Consider the following 15,622-nt stretch of genomic DNA (forward strand, 5'->3'; position numbering starts at 1 on the left):
ATTATTCACATTTCACATTTTGCAACTTCTAAACTTGTAGATCCTTGTAATTCTAAATTTGTAATTAAATTTTTAATGAATTATTTTGTTTCCTTCACCTGGGTCCCTCTCTGATCTCACGTCCGTTCCTGTACCACTTGACATCAGCCTTTTCTTTGGTCAGTTTGCATGTGAATTCGGCGTCCTCAAACTCAGTGATGGTCTGGTCCTTGAGATGCACGGAGAAATCTGTGGGGGCCTCGCTGATGATGAGCTCGGCTGTAGATTTGCTCTCCCCGGCCATGGCTGTGTATTCGCCCTCGTCGGCCAGCAGGCAGTCTTTGATAGTGAGCATGTGCTTGTCCTTGTCTACCCTGTACACCACACGTTTGCTGAAGGTGATCTCCTCGCTGCCCTTCATCCATTTGATCGTGGCGTTGAGGCGGTTCACTTTGCAAGAGAAGCTGACGGTCTTCTTCTCCTGGGTGTCAATGTCCTCCAGAGGGGCCACAATCCTCAGGCTCTCCTCTGAATGAAGCAGAAAGCAAAAATAGTTGTATTATACTTGTGATTTTCACCCATTTGTGATTACCATATCGTAAGAACAGTATGAGCTGTCTGCATCTAATTATAAAGCATTTAATTGTCTGATAATAAAATGTACGTTAGCATGCTAGTTGTTGACAAAACTCCGCTCTGGTGTCTGAAAGTTCTGAAAAGTGCTTATAAACTCATTGCGCTGAATAATTAGGATGCTCAGAATGCATAAGGTAAGTGAGGAATAACTTTGGACCACTACAAAGTAGTGCTGTTCTGTTTTTCATGTTTTTAAGACAAAAACTCTGGTACGGTACCTTTAATACTTTAAACATAGAGTAGAATTGTAATACTGCCTTTTTAACAACTGCAAAAACAATTTATGTGCAAAAAGTTACACAAGTTCACATCTTATCCAGTCAGCTTAATGAGATCTTAACTTTGGGCTTCCAGATTCTATGACCAGTTTACAATAATATGATGTGTTCTGCTACTATCTACATTAAATATGTACCAATGAAACAAAATACTTAATGATAAAACAACATTATCACAGGAAAAGAATTGTCTCCTAAATCAAATACTGACCTTTGACAGTGAGTTTGCAAGAGCTCTTGGCCTGCTCTCCTCTCTGGTTGGTCAAATTGATGGAGTAGTCTGCTTCGTCTCCCTTCTGGGCATCTTTGATCCTCAGGGAGAAGACGTTGTCGCGCTGCAGCATCACGTGCTTGCTGCTCTCAAACAAGGTCTCGTTGTTCCTCAGCCACTTGGCCTTGGCCCCCTCCGAGTTCACCTCACAGTTCAGGACAATCTCCTTGCCCTCCAGCACCTCTGAGTCCTTCAGGGGAGTGATCACCTTCAGTTTCTCTGCATTGGACAAAGGAAGTCATTGATGTGGAGAATAATGTGGCACTGTAAACTTCTATTCTTCAGCAGTATTTATTGTTTTACACATATTGAGAGGTTGGTGGTTACATTTCCTCTTGAAGACATGTTACTTCTCAGAGTATTGCAGTTTAGCACCACCGAGTGTGGAGTGAATGAATAATGAATAAATTGACTTTGAGCATCTAGAAAAACGCTATACATGACTAATGCATTATTATTATTACTGTCTCTAGCACTTTACCTTCAGATATGAATTACGTTGTTACGTTGTTATTTTGTGCTCTATTCTTTGAAAGTAGCTGATGCTGTACATAATTCAATATTCTGGCTATCCAATTACATGTTTTACTGGTGTAATACTATTTTAAAATAACTGTACTGTTGGATATTTCCTCCTCTGCACATAAGGGATGTATAACGAAAGTAACGGGCATGGCTTACCGAGCACAATGAGGTCGGCACTGGCTCTGGTTGGTCCAATCATCACCACATATGCGCCTTCGTCTTTCAGGTCGGCACTCTTGATAACCAGGGTTCTCCTCTTTCCATCTCTGACCATTTGGTATTTGTCGCTGGCTTCGAGCTCCTTGTCGCCTTTCTTCCATGTGACTTCAAAGGTGTCTTTGGAAACGGTACAGGTGAACTCTGCCTTCTGGCCCTCCACCACCTCCTGGTTCTGTGGCCTGGCGATGAACTCAGCAGCCAATTCTTTGAATAGAGAATGAAAATACAGTTAGCAATTTAAGTAATCTTTTTCTGATACAGCATCACAAGTGGTTTCATAGATTTTATCAGACTGTATGCTATTTTAAAACCTGATGTCAATGGTCTAGATCATTATTTCTCAAACTGTGGTACACGGGCCCCTTCAGGTGGTACTTGGACAGCTCTTCAGTTTGTGGGTTTGTAATTTTATCCACCTTTTTGTTCCTCTTTGGATAATTTTGCTGCTTAGAACTGCAAAGGAAATGATGTAGTCCACTTTTAGACCTGGTTTAGCCCTAGATTAGAGCTGTAAGAGTCTTGTTACTTGATTTAGCTCTTGTGGTAGTCAGAAAGCCAAATCTTTTCTTTGGTTGTACTTGGTGCTACCACCAAAGTTAGAAAGCCAATGTTCTAGATGAAGGGTATAAAACTATAGGAGATTCAAAAATCCACATGCAAAGAATTATCTTTTTTTTGTCAGTTATTGTGTCCAGAAAACTTGCTATATTTCTGTCTGTTTGAATAATAGCATAGGATTCATAATTTCACTGATTTTGATACTAAAAAATAGACTCAATAATCAATATCGATTTTGATACTCAATCATTTAGACAATATTGTAATTTTCAACACAAAATAATAGTATTTGTTTATTATACCAAGAAGCCTTACACTAGTTCTGATAAAACTCAAGTTGAAACTGTTGAGGAAAGGTCAAATTTGATCAAATTTTCTGTTTTTTTTTGTTTTTTTTTTCAGTTTTAATACTTGTTTATTAATATCAATTAGTATCTGAATTTCGATATTTTTGGCAACCCTATTCATAACCTCAACTAAATATCTCTAAAATGTCAGTAAACAGCAAATTTGACACTTTGGACACTTTGGACCTGCCCTCTAACTCAATTTTAAAATATTTAGTTTAGAATGTTACGATGTCTTAAGATCTCCCTCTTTCATTTTGACCACATACCGTTAATCTTAAGGTTGCCTGAGGTCTTGATGCTGGGGCTCAGTCTGCAGTTGTATTCCCCGGCATCGTCCATCTTGAGGTCCTGAATGAGCAGAATGCGTCTCTTTCCGTCCACAATATGCTCGTAACGGCCACCTTCAGGCAGCTCCGTGTCTCCTTTATACCACATCACATCAGCGCTTGGCTTGGACACCTCGCAGATCAACTTCACGCTGTCTGTCTCTGTGCCCTCCACGTTGGCCAGGTTCTTTGTAAATCGCGCCTCCTCCTCTGCAGAGACATCAGATTACTTGAGTGGTAGTACATTCAAGTGCAATTTTGAAAGGACTGCAACATTCATTCAATGCCCGGGTGTAGATCAAAGTGACTGATGGTGCACTCAAGTTTCAAAGGGATGCAAACATAATATGTTTCCATTAAATGACATTATTTTAAGCACTTAACATAAGGGTGCAAACATTTTTAATGTTTGTACTTGAAATATTATTGTAAAACTCATTTATAAGATCAATTTTATCAGTTACAATTCCCACCATTAGTTGGCCTGTGTAAGTATATGCAATATGTCCATTACTTAGAGTTTTAGACATTATTTTTAAATTTAGATTTAGATGTGAGCTGCAGCTATCCATAGGAGAGTCTGACAGCTACTCAGCTCTTTGTTGTGGTGACATTTACAGCAAAGTCAGCTCCCATTGGGCACCACAGTTTTCTAACTCGGAAGTCAGCAGACTTGTTTCTTTTATTATGTAATTTTAAATATAGAATATTGCCATTTAAAATGTACAGATTATAACACAATAATCCACAGGTGTCATAGATTCTAACTATATAGGAGATACAAGTACAAACTAAGCCACTAAGCCAAGTTACAGGTGAGATCTGTAGGGAGGTGAGCTCACTCATAGCAAGAATGCAAGTTTTCCAAAGCATTTTTAGCTATAAAACACTAATTGAATAGATGCAAGAGACATAATGTCATACTGTGGAACATTACAAAAAGAGCTATAACATTTCCATGCAGACAAGCAGAGGGTGACACCACACAAGTTACTAGCACAACTTACGAGCACCTAAATGTATCTGTATGGTTACAGCAATACTAAAATCTATGTTATGCCCAAACAGTTACCCTGTACTCACCAAATACATTTTTACTCTTCTTTGGGCAATTTAGTCCATGTATTTTAGTGATATTATATTACTATTTGAGGGCATTTTGTCTGTACCCCTCCTATCCTTTTAATTTTTGTTATTTTATTTTCAAGTGTAATTCTTACCAACGACAGTGAGCATGCCGGAGGACTTGGAGGTCTTGGCGTCACATTCGTACTCCGCCTCGTCGTCAAACACGGACTTGTTGATGACGAGGATATGTTGGCGACCCTGTGCAATAATCTCGTACTTCTTTCCCTTCCTGATTTCACTTCCGTCTTTGAACCAGCGGACCTGATGTAAAACAACAATTAGATATTTTAGTAAAACAGTATAGTCGACCATTTGGTGTTGAGTTATTCAGAAGACTTACTTTGACATTTTCTCTGGACACTTCACATTCAAACCTGGCAGATTCCTTCTCTTTGACCTCGACATCATGGAGTGGCTTAGAGAACTCAACATGTGGAGCTAGAGGGAAAAATGCACAGTAATTTAACATGATTATACAGATATTTGCCAGAACTAAATATAGATAATTATATAAGTAAGTTTTTACATATTTATTTTTTGCTTACAGGCCTCTGTGGCTAGTTCTTTCTCAAAACTTACCGCCTAGAGTTTTAACTAGCCACAATGACGTTAGTTTGGAACAAAATATAAACATTTGGCTTTAAATTATGTTACATTTGATTGTGTGGATGAGGATAAAATCAAACAGAATGATGCCTTATATTATAGTAGAAATGTTTTTGGGGCTGTGCATAACATTTAACTGGCTAAAATGGTTTGTGGGAGTGTGTTATGTAAATCTACCAGAATTTGGCTAGTATTAATGTCCATGTTTTTCTGTCAAGAGTAAAATATCCCATTAACATCATAGTTAATCAAACAGTTATAGTTAAATCGCTATAACCACACAATCCAAAGAAGTAATGTGGTGTGGGAGTAGGCCCATCATGATACGAAATTTTTGAAGCACAATATATAGCTACAGAGGAATAGAGTGCTAAATGACAGGTAGAACCTACTTTATGCTACTGACACAAAGCTCCAACAAATAAATGGGATAACGAACTAACAATTAGCCATAGTTAATTTTAGAATGTCTGCAGCATTTCTAGTGTTACATAAAAATCTCCCCACTAGTGTAAAAGAAAAAATAAATTCTGTCAACTGGACAAAATGTTTTTAGAGTGAAGATGTTTTGCTGCTCATCCAAGTAGCTTCTTCAGTTCTGGTCAGATTGCTGGTGGACACTGACATTTTGTCCAGTTGACAGAACAGAACTTGTCTTTTACTATGGATCATACCTTGACGACTGAGGGATTACACACAGACAACCACCACGCTATTGCAAATAAATGGTACATACAATAAATACTCAGATAAGCTGATAAAGTAATTATCGTGACAGGTCTGGGTGGGAGTTTATACGTTTTACATCTTCTCATTCCATTTCGACCTATTATGGTCATTGTAAATACTTAAAAGTTGTGAATGAACTTGTTTGTGCATCCGTGTGTATATGAATATATGTATAAGCTTGAAAAAAATGTAATCAACCAATCAATCAATGTAACTTCCATGCACTCACGCTCAACATTGAGGAAGCAGGAGGTTTTGAAGTCCTTCGCATCGCAGGTGTAGGTCCTGGAGTCGTCCAAAGTGCAGTCGTGAATGAGCAGTGTCCGTTTGCGGCCGTCCACTAGGATCTCATACTTCTTGGTCTTGCGGATTTCCTGTGTGTCTCTGAACCATGTAACCTCTGCATTTTCCCGAGACACTTCACATTCTAGTGTCGCGGTGGCTTCCTCTTCTACTGTTTGGTCTTCCAGTGGTTTTGTGAACTCTACTGGTGGCTCTGGACATAACATTTATAGTGTTAGTGGTAGGACTGTGCAGTTCAGGGAACTGTAAGGCAACAAGATTAATCACAATCGAATCAAAATTAATGGACATGAATAGCAAATCTTAAAGGCAGCCATTTTTAAAGTACCACTATTTCCTTCACAACAAAATATCCTCTCTTATTCTGCATAAAAATGGCTAACCCTGTAGTTTAAATCAGTACAAACATGTTCTGATTCCTGTATTAGTTTGTAAATTCATATTTCAGTCTTTTTGCCAATTCTTTTGGATATGTTTAAAATGTAAATGCACTTTTCCATATTCAAGCTGTGGGTCAGTGGATCTGACTGCTCTACCAATGATGTTTACATCGAGATCGGAATTCAAATCGCCAATCTTTGGATCAGTGGATCTGACACTCTACCAGCTGAGCTACTGTCGTAAACTTTGAACAGCATCCTATTTTTACGACATAAATCACAAATCTAATCACAGTGCTTGTCAGAAAAATTGCAATTAAATATTTTTTTCCCAAATAATTTCCAAAACTAAACATTTCATTTCAAAATGTTTTTCCCTGCAAAACCTGGAATAAATATATTGAGTCTACACAGGTTAACTTTTAACATTTAACAGTATATAAATAATTGTTTCAAATAGTCAGAATTTCAAATATGACCCAAACAATGGCACCGGTAATTATGATTTTTCTGTGCATAGTCAAGCAGCCTTTGTTATTAGATTTTCAGCTAAAAAAATGTTCTTTTCCAAATGTTCTTATTTTCAGTTCTATATATTTATGTATTGACTCTCCTTACCTTTGACAGTGAGATTGGCCTCTGTTGTGAAATCTTTAGCGACGAGTTTAACCAGCCCAGCCTCACTTAGCTGAACATCACGTAGAGTCAAGCTATGGATAGTACCCTCTGACTTCAGCACCACCTGCCAAGCAAAAGCAGTGTTGTTTACATTTTTTTTTTTCTTTTTTACAGTGAAGTAAAACATTAAATTTAAGTGAGCACATAAAACCAGTTACGTTTTACAACGAGAATTCTACATGACCTTTTGTCGCCTATAGTAATATTTATGAACCTTATAAAATAGCCTGCAGCTTCAACTGAATGCCACCTGTTTACAGTCAAGTCAACAGCAGCAGGTTCAACAAGGTATAAAGTCTCTGCTCAGCCTAACCATAAGCTAAATTTCAGGGCAAAATAATACACATATTTTAAGAGTTTTTGGAGTGACATGTTTGGACTAGAATAAAACTACACTCAAACACATTATAATTCTATGATAGTCACAATAATGAGATTTTCCTTTTTTCAGCAGTTCTACAAATATTTCAATCTTTCTAACTTTCACAAGACCATAAAAACTGCTACAACTGAAATAAATGTGTAGAACATCTAGAAGTTCAGCAGGTCCAGTCCTGACAGCTAAAAAGAACGCTAGCAGCTGCTTTCTCGTTCAACAGATTTAAACCACGTGACCCTTGACACCTTGCTGCTTTCACACATATCCACTCACTGTATGTTACAACACTGAGGCTTACTCAAATGGAAGCCAATATAAAACCACATAATTCCCTTATATATAGGAAAATATTGTATACTGTAAGCTTTATATCTATATTTAAAGCACTGTACAATGGTTGGATGAAATTCAATGACACATGCAAATCAGTGTGAATACATGATTTAACAGTTGAACCAGAAGATTAAACCTTAAAGTTCAGTTAAAGGTGTTTTGAATTGTTAAACCAAATTTAAATTTCAATTATTCAGCATATATTAATATTTATCATAGACATTAATTAATTCTTTCTTGTTTTATGGCCTTGTGAAACTTTTACAAATTGTAACTGATAAAAAAGATTCTATGAGACTACAATGCAGCTCAAACTCACTCTACTAACCAGGACTGTTGTTTTATCCGTGTAAAAAACGTCATAAAACCCTTCTTTTAAAACATATACATTTATGTGAATTAACTTAGCATTTTAGCCATGTCATGTTTAAATTTAACCTGTTGCTTTAGGTTGCAATTTGTTTTGCCATACTTTTTCAGAACAACCCTCTGAATGTAGCAAGATTACAAAGAAAGTCACATATCAAATAACAGTGGAAATCACGAGATCTCAGGTTACAGCTGATAATCACCTAATCCTACTTTACACTTAGATTTTATTGCCAGACTCTTTCATGTCGTAAGTTGACTACAATACCACAAGGAAATCACATTTACAGCACAGTAAGTGATTTAAAAAGTGAAGCTGTCAAATAGCTCTTGTTGCCACCTGCCCAGTGCTTCAACCTCCTGTTAAAAATAACTCAGGAGAAACGCAAGCAGGGCAAAAAGTCTCCCTCCTGCGTTATCTCAAAACCAGGATCATATGCTCTGCTGGCATCTGGGCCTGCAGCAGGCCCTTATATGAAGACACTGCTGAACATGTTGTTCTGTTGGGATGGGACAAACAAAAGAGGGCCTAACACAAACCGCAGCATGCATCCATGAGGGGTAGTGTCTCTAGTGGTGAATGTGGGAAGTGAAGACAACTGTGATGGTGGAAGTGCATAGACGTGGACTTACTCTGTCGCTTGGTTCCAGCTTAGTACCCCCAAGGAACCACTCGACAGCGATGCCTTCATAAGACAGCTCACACTCAAAGGTAGCGGTCTCTCCAGCGATGACGGTCACATCGTTGAGAGGCCGCTTCAGGCCGATCACCCGGGCTTTGGATTGGGGAGAAGACATGGTTAGTTCCTCACCCAAAACAAGTCAATAGATCCCAAAAGGCTCCTCAAGGAAACAGCTAATCCTCAATGGTTAATCCGCATGGTTCGGTTGAGCTGAAGGCAGGCCGCTGAAGCCCTCAGGCCAACTAAAGACAGCCACAGTGAAACTTGGTCCTGGGGGGGTTAGCTCATTAGCATATGCTATGATGGAATATGTATGGGGCCGGCATAAACCAGTAAAATCAGGGGTCACGTCCTGCCCCATTGCCAATCACTGGAAACCTGTTCTAGAAAAAGGCATGCGCCTTCTAAAATAACCGAGTAGTCTGATTGGCTGAGAGCCCACCACAGCCAAACCCATCAGTGCTACAACAGTATGTTACTGTCAATCAAAGGCCTGCAATTCTCTTGGAACAGAAAAAATTTGAAGTTACCCAATGTAAGGCAGTGCAAGTGTCATCACTGCACTGCATGTGTAGAACACTGCCATGTGTGGTAGTTTAGTGTCGCACTGGATTAACAAGTGGTATCAAGTATTTACAACAGACTGGTTCACATGCCAGAATTAAGGCCTCTTTACAGGCAGTTAAAGATGGGCTGCTGACAGCTGGATGAGTGTCTGTTTAATCACTGAGCTGTCACCCATTATCTACTTTCCACATAATCTCATTTCATCTGCAGCCAAGAATCAAACTTGCAGATAAACCCATAACATTTATACATGGATAAGACCAGGCCAAAAGTGTTCCATTTCCCTTCTGTGACCGTTTCACATTATTGACATAAAGTATAAAACGTTAGCTTCTTTGCTAATGTTATATATGTAACAAAATATTATCAGCAAGTTATTTCTTTCACCTTTGACCCTGAGCTGAGCTGTAGACTTGGCATTCCCTGCCGAGAAGTCCACACTTCCGGCCATGTCTTTACGGCAGTTGAAGAGAATCAGAATGTGGTGAGCGCCTTCCTCTTTGATTTCAACATCCTATGAAACAAAAACAAAAAAATCCACCATACAGTCTACATTTGACATCATGTAGCTTCACTACACACCCATAAGATTATATTTGTAGATTTAATTATTCCTCGTACAGCTGTTAGTGAATTCTGTATAATAGTCTCTGTGCACAACAGCACCCAGCAGCCTCACCGATAGCTTCACTACTTCCTGTCTGAATTTATCTATGAGTCTTTTTTCTGAGTCACGCTAAAAATAATAAATACTTAAAGAGGCAGTGGACAGGGAGCTATGGGTAGATGTCACAGACAACATGTTAAACACCGGAGGACACTTCTGTGTCACCGGAGGACACTTCTGTGTTTAGAAAGAGATGTTTGTGTCTCACTAATGGTAATTTTGAGGCATATATTTAAACAACACCACAACCTGAAATATTTTACATATACAAATATATAATATATATAATTTTTATTTTAATAAATTAAAATTTTAATAGGTTGTTCATTTTATGTTTTCCAATTTTAATAGTGACTGTTAGCTTAGAGAGACAGTGAGTTAGCTAGCGCGCTGCTGTGCACAGGGCCTATTATTGAAAGCAAATGATAACAAGGAATGTTCTGTTGAGTCTTACAGGAGATGGCATGAGTGTCTCTCCCTTGAGTTTCCATGTGGCGTGCAGATCGTCAGCAGAGATCTCGGTCTCAAACTTGGCGGTTTCTGTCTCTGTGACCTCCACACTGTAGAGAGGCTTGACCACCTTGATGTCGCGCTCTGGAGAAGTGTGATCACATGTTAATGGCACACACAAAAACCAGGTGCCAGTCACAGGTGCCAAAATACATTATCGTGATAAAAGGAGTTCACAGCTGGAAACAATAACACCTATAAAGACATATATACGACAAGGACACAGACATGACAATTTGGCCAGTAGCTGCCACTCTATTGTAGAGTGACTTACAATTTGCATATGAGCGGAACATAGCTCCTGATGAAAATCCAACTGCATACATGTTTCTACAATACATTTAGTGAAGTTGATCTTGTTTGTTTCTATCCTCATATTATATATTTAATGTTAAAAATACATGCTGTGTGAATCTAGACTTACATACATGCACAAGTTAATTTGAAAATAAATTTGGGGCAACAGGTAGTAGTGTGGTCTTTTTAGTGGAATGAAAGTGATGTGTGAATAAGTGATTGGTGGCGGTTGCAGAGGCCATATGCAGGGATGAGCAACCACTCTTTTGTCAGTCAAACTCAGGGCAACTGTGACTGCAAAAGCATCTTACCATCAAATAGTACGGAGAGGGAATGAATGGGCCTACCGTAGCGCTAGTCAAACTCGTTAAGTGCAATATAAATCCAAGCCATTATTACTTATGAATTAACATCTCTAATCTTTCAAAATGACTCTAAAAAGATAATAAGGGTATTCTTTAAACTATAACTAAAACTGACATGCATTGAACTGCACACGGAGTATTATTACATGTACATAAATACTTCACAGACATCTTAGAAACATTTACATAAGTCACAAACATGTCTCTTAAAAAGTCTTCAAGTATTTCCTGTGCATGTATAATACTGAATTTGTATGTATGAAGTTGGATTGTCAGTAGGAGACAGACAGGACAGAAACAAGAGATGGAGGCTGTCAATGGGAGGCAAGCCTTTGGTGATCTCAGTAGGCGAAGCCTGATCCCTCTGTCCGATGGCGTTGGTGTGGGAGCATGACCGGGGTGACCGCAGGGATTACCTTCGATGTTCAGGTCGGCTGTGGTTTTGTCGGTGCCACAGTCACAGGTGTAGGTTGCCATATCGCTCTTGGCTGCCTTCTTGATGACCAGCATGCGCTTCTTGCCGTCAGATTGGAAGAGAACGTTCTTCGAGGGGTAGATTTCATTACCATCTTTGAACCATTTGACTTCACCGCTGGCCTTGCTCAGCTCGCACATCAGGATCACCTCTTCTTTCTCCACAGCGGTGTAGTTCTGGAGCTTGGCTGTGAAGTACAGGTCACCCTCTGTCAAAAATGTAAAAATGAGAGAAAAAAAGTTAGTTGTGCACTGAAATGACAGTGAAGCAAACAAAATCAACCAGGAGTGAAAGCTAGCTACATTTATACCATACATTTTATAGTGTGACGGACCTTCTACCAGAAAATATACACAGTGTATCATTAAAGGGCTCAAGGATGCCATTTTACAATGGTTGTCTCCTCATCAAAAACATATCCAGAGACACTCTGGCCCACCCTATAATGTCATGTGGTAATACAGGAAGTGTTCCACTGTGATTTAAACTCCATACACCTTCACTAGAATCTAATAAGAATAATAATAAAAGGCTCCTCAATTTGACAAATGTGAATGAAACAAAATTCCAGGTATGCTTTGGAGTCAAGAGTCAATTTTGCATAATATAAAACCTTTAAGTAGGTTTTTAAAATAGACACAATAAATTTTGCTAACTATATTGCAGCTCAAGCATATCTTAATTCCAACGTACTCACCGAGCACAGTGAGCATGGCCTCGCATGTCTTGCCCATGGCCTCCACTTTGATGAGGGAGGTGTCGTCCACGGTGACCTCCTTGAAGGCCAGCGTGTGCACCTTGCCCTGCTCGGACATGTGAACCACTTTGCTGGGGTGCAAGCGGGCTCCGTTCTTGTACCACACCACGGGGATGTTCTCGTGTGACAGTTCCACAGTGAACTCAGCTTGTCTCACGCTCCTTCACCGTGACGTCTTTGATCGGTTTGACAAATTCGAGACGGATACCTGATAATACACGTTTCAGACACATAGGTTTAGACAACTGCCGAAAATGAAAATGGGTTGGAAAAGAATAGGCGCAACAATGAGCTGCTTTACATCATGTTAAATAGTGCAGGAAACACAACCTGTTTACTATTGTTTGCTTTCCTTTTACCTTTAATGAATAGTTTTGCAGATGTCCTCTTATCTTCAGCCTCAAACATATACTTGGCCTCATCCTCATATCTTGCAGATTTTATGATCAGGGTATGTCTTGTTCCTTCTGTTACAACTTCATATTTGTCATCGCTTGACAACTCCTGTGTTCCTTTGAGCCAGCGGAAGCTCTTGGGCTCCCGAGAAATTTCCAATTCAAATCTAGCCTCATCCTTTTCGTAGACATGAACGTCTGTCAGAGGTGTAATGAACGAGACTGGGATCTCTGTTGATCCAGAGAAATCGTTTTAATTCCAAAGCATGAACAAAACTTTGGGAAAGTCAGCGTGAAATAGCATTTACTCCAGCATTTGTGTAAATAACTATTACATTACCAAAAAATAATGCAGACTTTGGAGTAAAAAGCCATGACCTTTAGAAAAAAGTTAAAGCTCACCCTTCACTTTGAGATTAGCAGCGCACTTAGCATTGGCGGCGCTAAATGAAATCTCGCCAGTCATTGGCACTTTGCAGTTGTACAACACTAAAGTGTGTTTGGCGCCATCCTCCACAATTTCAACATCCTGCAGTTGGGCCAAAAATGTAAGCAAAAAAAATTAGGAATGCTCAAAATAAATACCTATGTGGTCATGTCATTTTAATATCTAAAATTAAAATGAGAGGGAAAAAAAAAATAAAAATTGTGAACTGAGACATACAGCAGACGGACTAAGGACTTCTCCATTCAGTTTCCATTGGCCGTGCACGTCGTCTTCACTGAGCTCAACCTCAAAACGAGCTGTTTCTCCATTGAACACCTCAATGCCATACAGTGGTCGGACCACTTTAATATGGCGGGCTGACATTTAAAAAGAAGGAAGAACATTCTTACTGAAGACAAGAACATTTAGGCAAGACAAAACAACACAGGCCAATGGACAAATATATAAACGTGAACAGACAATATACATGTGCTTTTTAGTGACGCCATGACATAGACAAGATGATCCATTTCCAAGTAAGGAATGACTTGCATTGTGTTTCTGCATTGTGACAGCTAAAACATGTGCTTAGTAAATGGTAGAAGAAAATGGACCAAAAAAAACCTTGGTGAAGGGTGAGCAAAAATATTGTGATGAAATGGAAAAAATGGTATCGATTGAGATTTTTACCTTCAATGTGTAATTTAGCTGTGGTCTTGTCTGTTCCACAGTCACACAAATACTGCCCTTTATCTTTGTCAGCTACTTTCTTGATAATGAGGGTTCTGCGTTTGCCCTCAGATTTAATCAGCACCGCTTTGGAGGCTTTTATTTCCATTTCGTTGTGGTACCACATGACCTCCACGTCTTTGTTGAGTTCACAATCCAGAACCACCTGGTCTTTCTCCACGGCGGTATAGTCCTGGAGTTTGACTGTGAAGTACGGGTCTCCCTCTGGAACGGGGAAATGTTGGGTTTGACAAAACAATTTCACAAAACGTTTAGATGGATCATGACAGAGGACAGACATTTTGAAATGACAACGGTACACACAATGAAACACACACAATGAGACAACATATAAAAGACAGACAAGTTGTTTGGTGAAGGGATGCACTGATGGGAAAGTGATATGAGCAGTGCAAAAGGTGGAAAAACGTTGCAGGATGGGACACTTCATTTTACCTATAACTGTCAAATTCGCCATGGAGGGAATTCCTTTGGCCTCAGCCTTAATCTGACAAGTATCATCGAGAGTCACGTCCTTTAACTCTAGAACATGTTTTTTCCCATCGACATGTGTGACCACAGCTCGGCTCGTGTGTATTTTAACGTCGTTCTTGTACCATGTAACTGGGATGTTCTCGTGAGAAAGCTCAAGCTCAAAACGAGCTGTGTTGCCTTCTTTCACCGTTTGGTCTTGTAAGGGTGAGATAAACTTGAGCCTGATACCTATAGTTTGTATAGTAGGGCATATTCATATGAGTTAGTTAAGAAGTTATAGAAACCAACTCAATGAATAGAGGCAGTCTGATTATCTATTGGGCTTATAGACTTACCCTCGACTGTGAGTCTAGCAGTGGACTTTTTGCCCAAAACCTCGATAGTATAATCATCCTCATCGTCAAACTCGCAGCAGTTTATGACCAGCATGTGCTTCTTTCCGTCATCAATGATGTCATACTTTTGGTCTGGGGTGATGATATCAGCTCCTTTATACCACATAACCTTAGCCACATCCTTCGTGATGGTACACTCAAACTTGGCTTGTTTCTTTTCAGGCACTGAAACGTCCTTCAGAGGGACTACAAAATCCATTTCGATTTCTGGGTTGGAAGTAATACAGAGTCACATACATAAACAACAGACAAGACAAACATGTGGACAACTAGCGGTCAGAGCAGGTATATGTGTTTTGTGTAATGTGTATTGTGTATGCAATGTGTGGATCTAGACTCTGTACCTCCTCCATCAAGCTCTGGATCCTAAAACAAGCTGTCATCTTTGTAGGTCATGTAACCACACCCTATCAAGTGCCCTGTTCTTTTTTTATAATTCTAGAGGTCACCAGACGGGTGGTGACTCCTTGCTTAGCATAAAAAGGAAGGTAGGAAGGATATGATCTCATCACTAACAATTAAAAGATTTTCTTTCTTTGTATTGTATGTTGTTGCATAAATGTGCTTGTACTGGACTGACCACTTTACAATATAGCTTTGTGACAAGACAAACATTCAAACTACAAAATACAATATCACACAGAACATAAAAGAAAATACGACACACACGAAAAAATCGCCCCCAAATTGTCTTCTTGTCTTCTTAGCTGTGAAATATTACAAAAATACAAAAATGCTTTCAAGGTCCCTTGAAAATAAAGATCTAAGGTCCAAGTCTTTATTAATTTGACGGCCCTTATGTCTTTATTTTTA

General features: G+C 39.2%; 1 protein-coding gene across 1 annotated transcript in view; it reads right to left on the reverse strand.

Moving 5' to 3' along the window:
- Positions 1–15,622, reverse strand: part of ttn.2 (titin, tandem duplicate 2) — a 191,715-nt gene that overhangs the window by 87,714 nt on the left and 88,379 nt on the right. The window contains 20 exon segments of the mRNA XM_055230344.1: positions 99–507; positions 1,105–1,383; positions 1,846–2,112; positions 3,083–3,352; positions 4,363–4,531; positions 4,611–4,708; positions 5,835–6,101; positions 6,907–7,030; positions 8,681–8,823; positions 9,685–9,811; positions 10,419–10,558; positions 11,553–11,819; positions 12,309–12,516; positions 12,518–12,576; positions 12,728–12,994; positions 13,166–13,292; positions 13,428–13,567; positions 13,881–14,144; positions 14,376–14,642; positions 14,750–15,016. Of these exon segments, the coding sequence (XP_055086319.1) occupies positions 99–507; positions 1,105–1,383; positions 1,846–2,112; positions 3,083–3,352; positions 4,363–4,531; positions 4,611–4,708; positions 5,835–6,101; positions 6,907–7,030; positions 8,681–8,823; positions 9,685–9,811; positions 10,419–10,558; positions 11,553–11,819; positions 12,309–12,516; positions 12,518–12,576; positions 12,728–12,994; positions 13,166–13,292; positions 13,428–13,567; positions 13,881–14,144; positions 14,376–14,642; positions 14,750–15,016 (4,159 nt within the window).

This window comes from Periophthalmus magnuspinnatus, chromosome 21 (genome assembly GCF_009829125.3).
Source record: "Periophthalmus magnuspinnatus isolate fPerMag1 chromosome 21, fPerMag1.2.pri, whole genome shotgun sequence".
In the NCBI taxonomy this organism is placed as follows: Eukaryota; Metazoa; Chordata; class Actinopteri; order Gobiiformes; family Gobiidae; genus Periophthalmus; species Periophthalmus magnuspinnatus.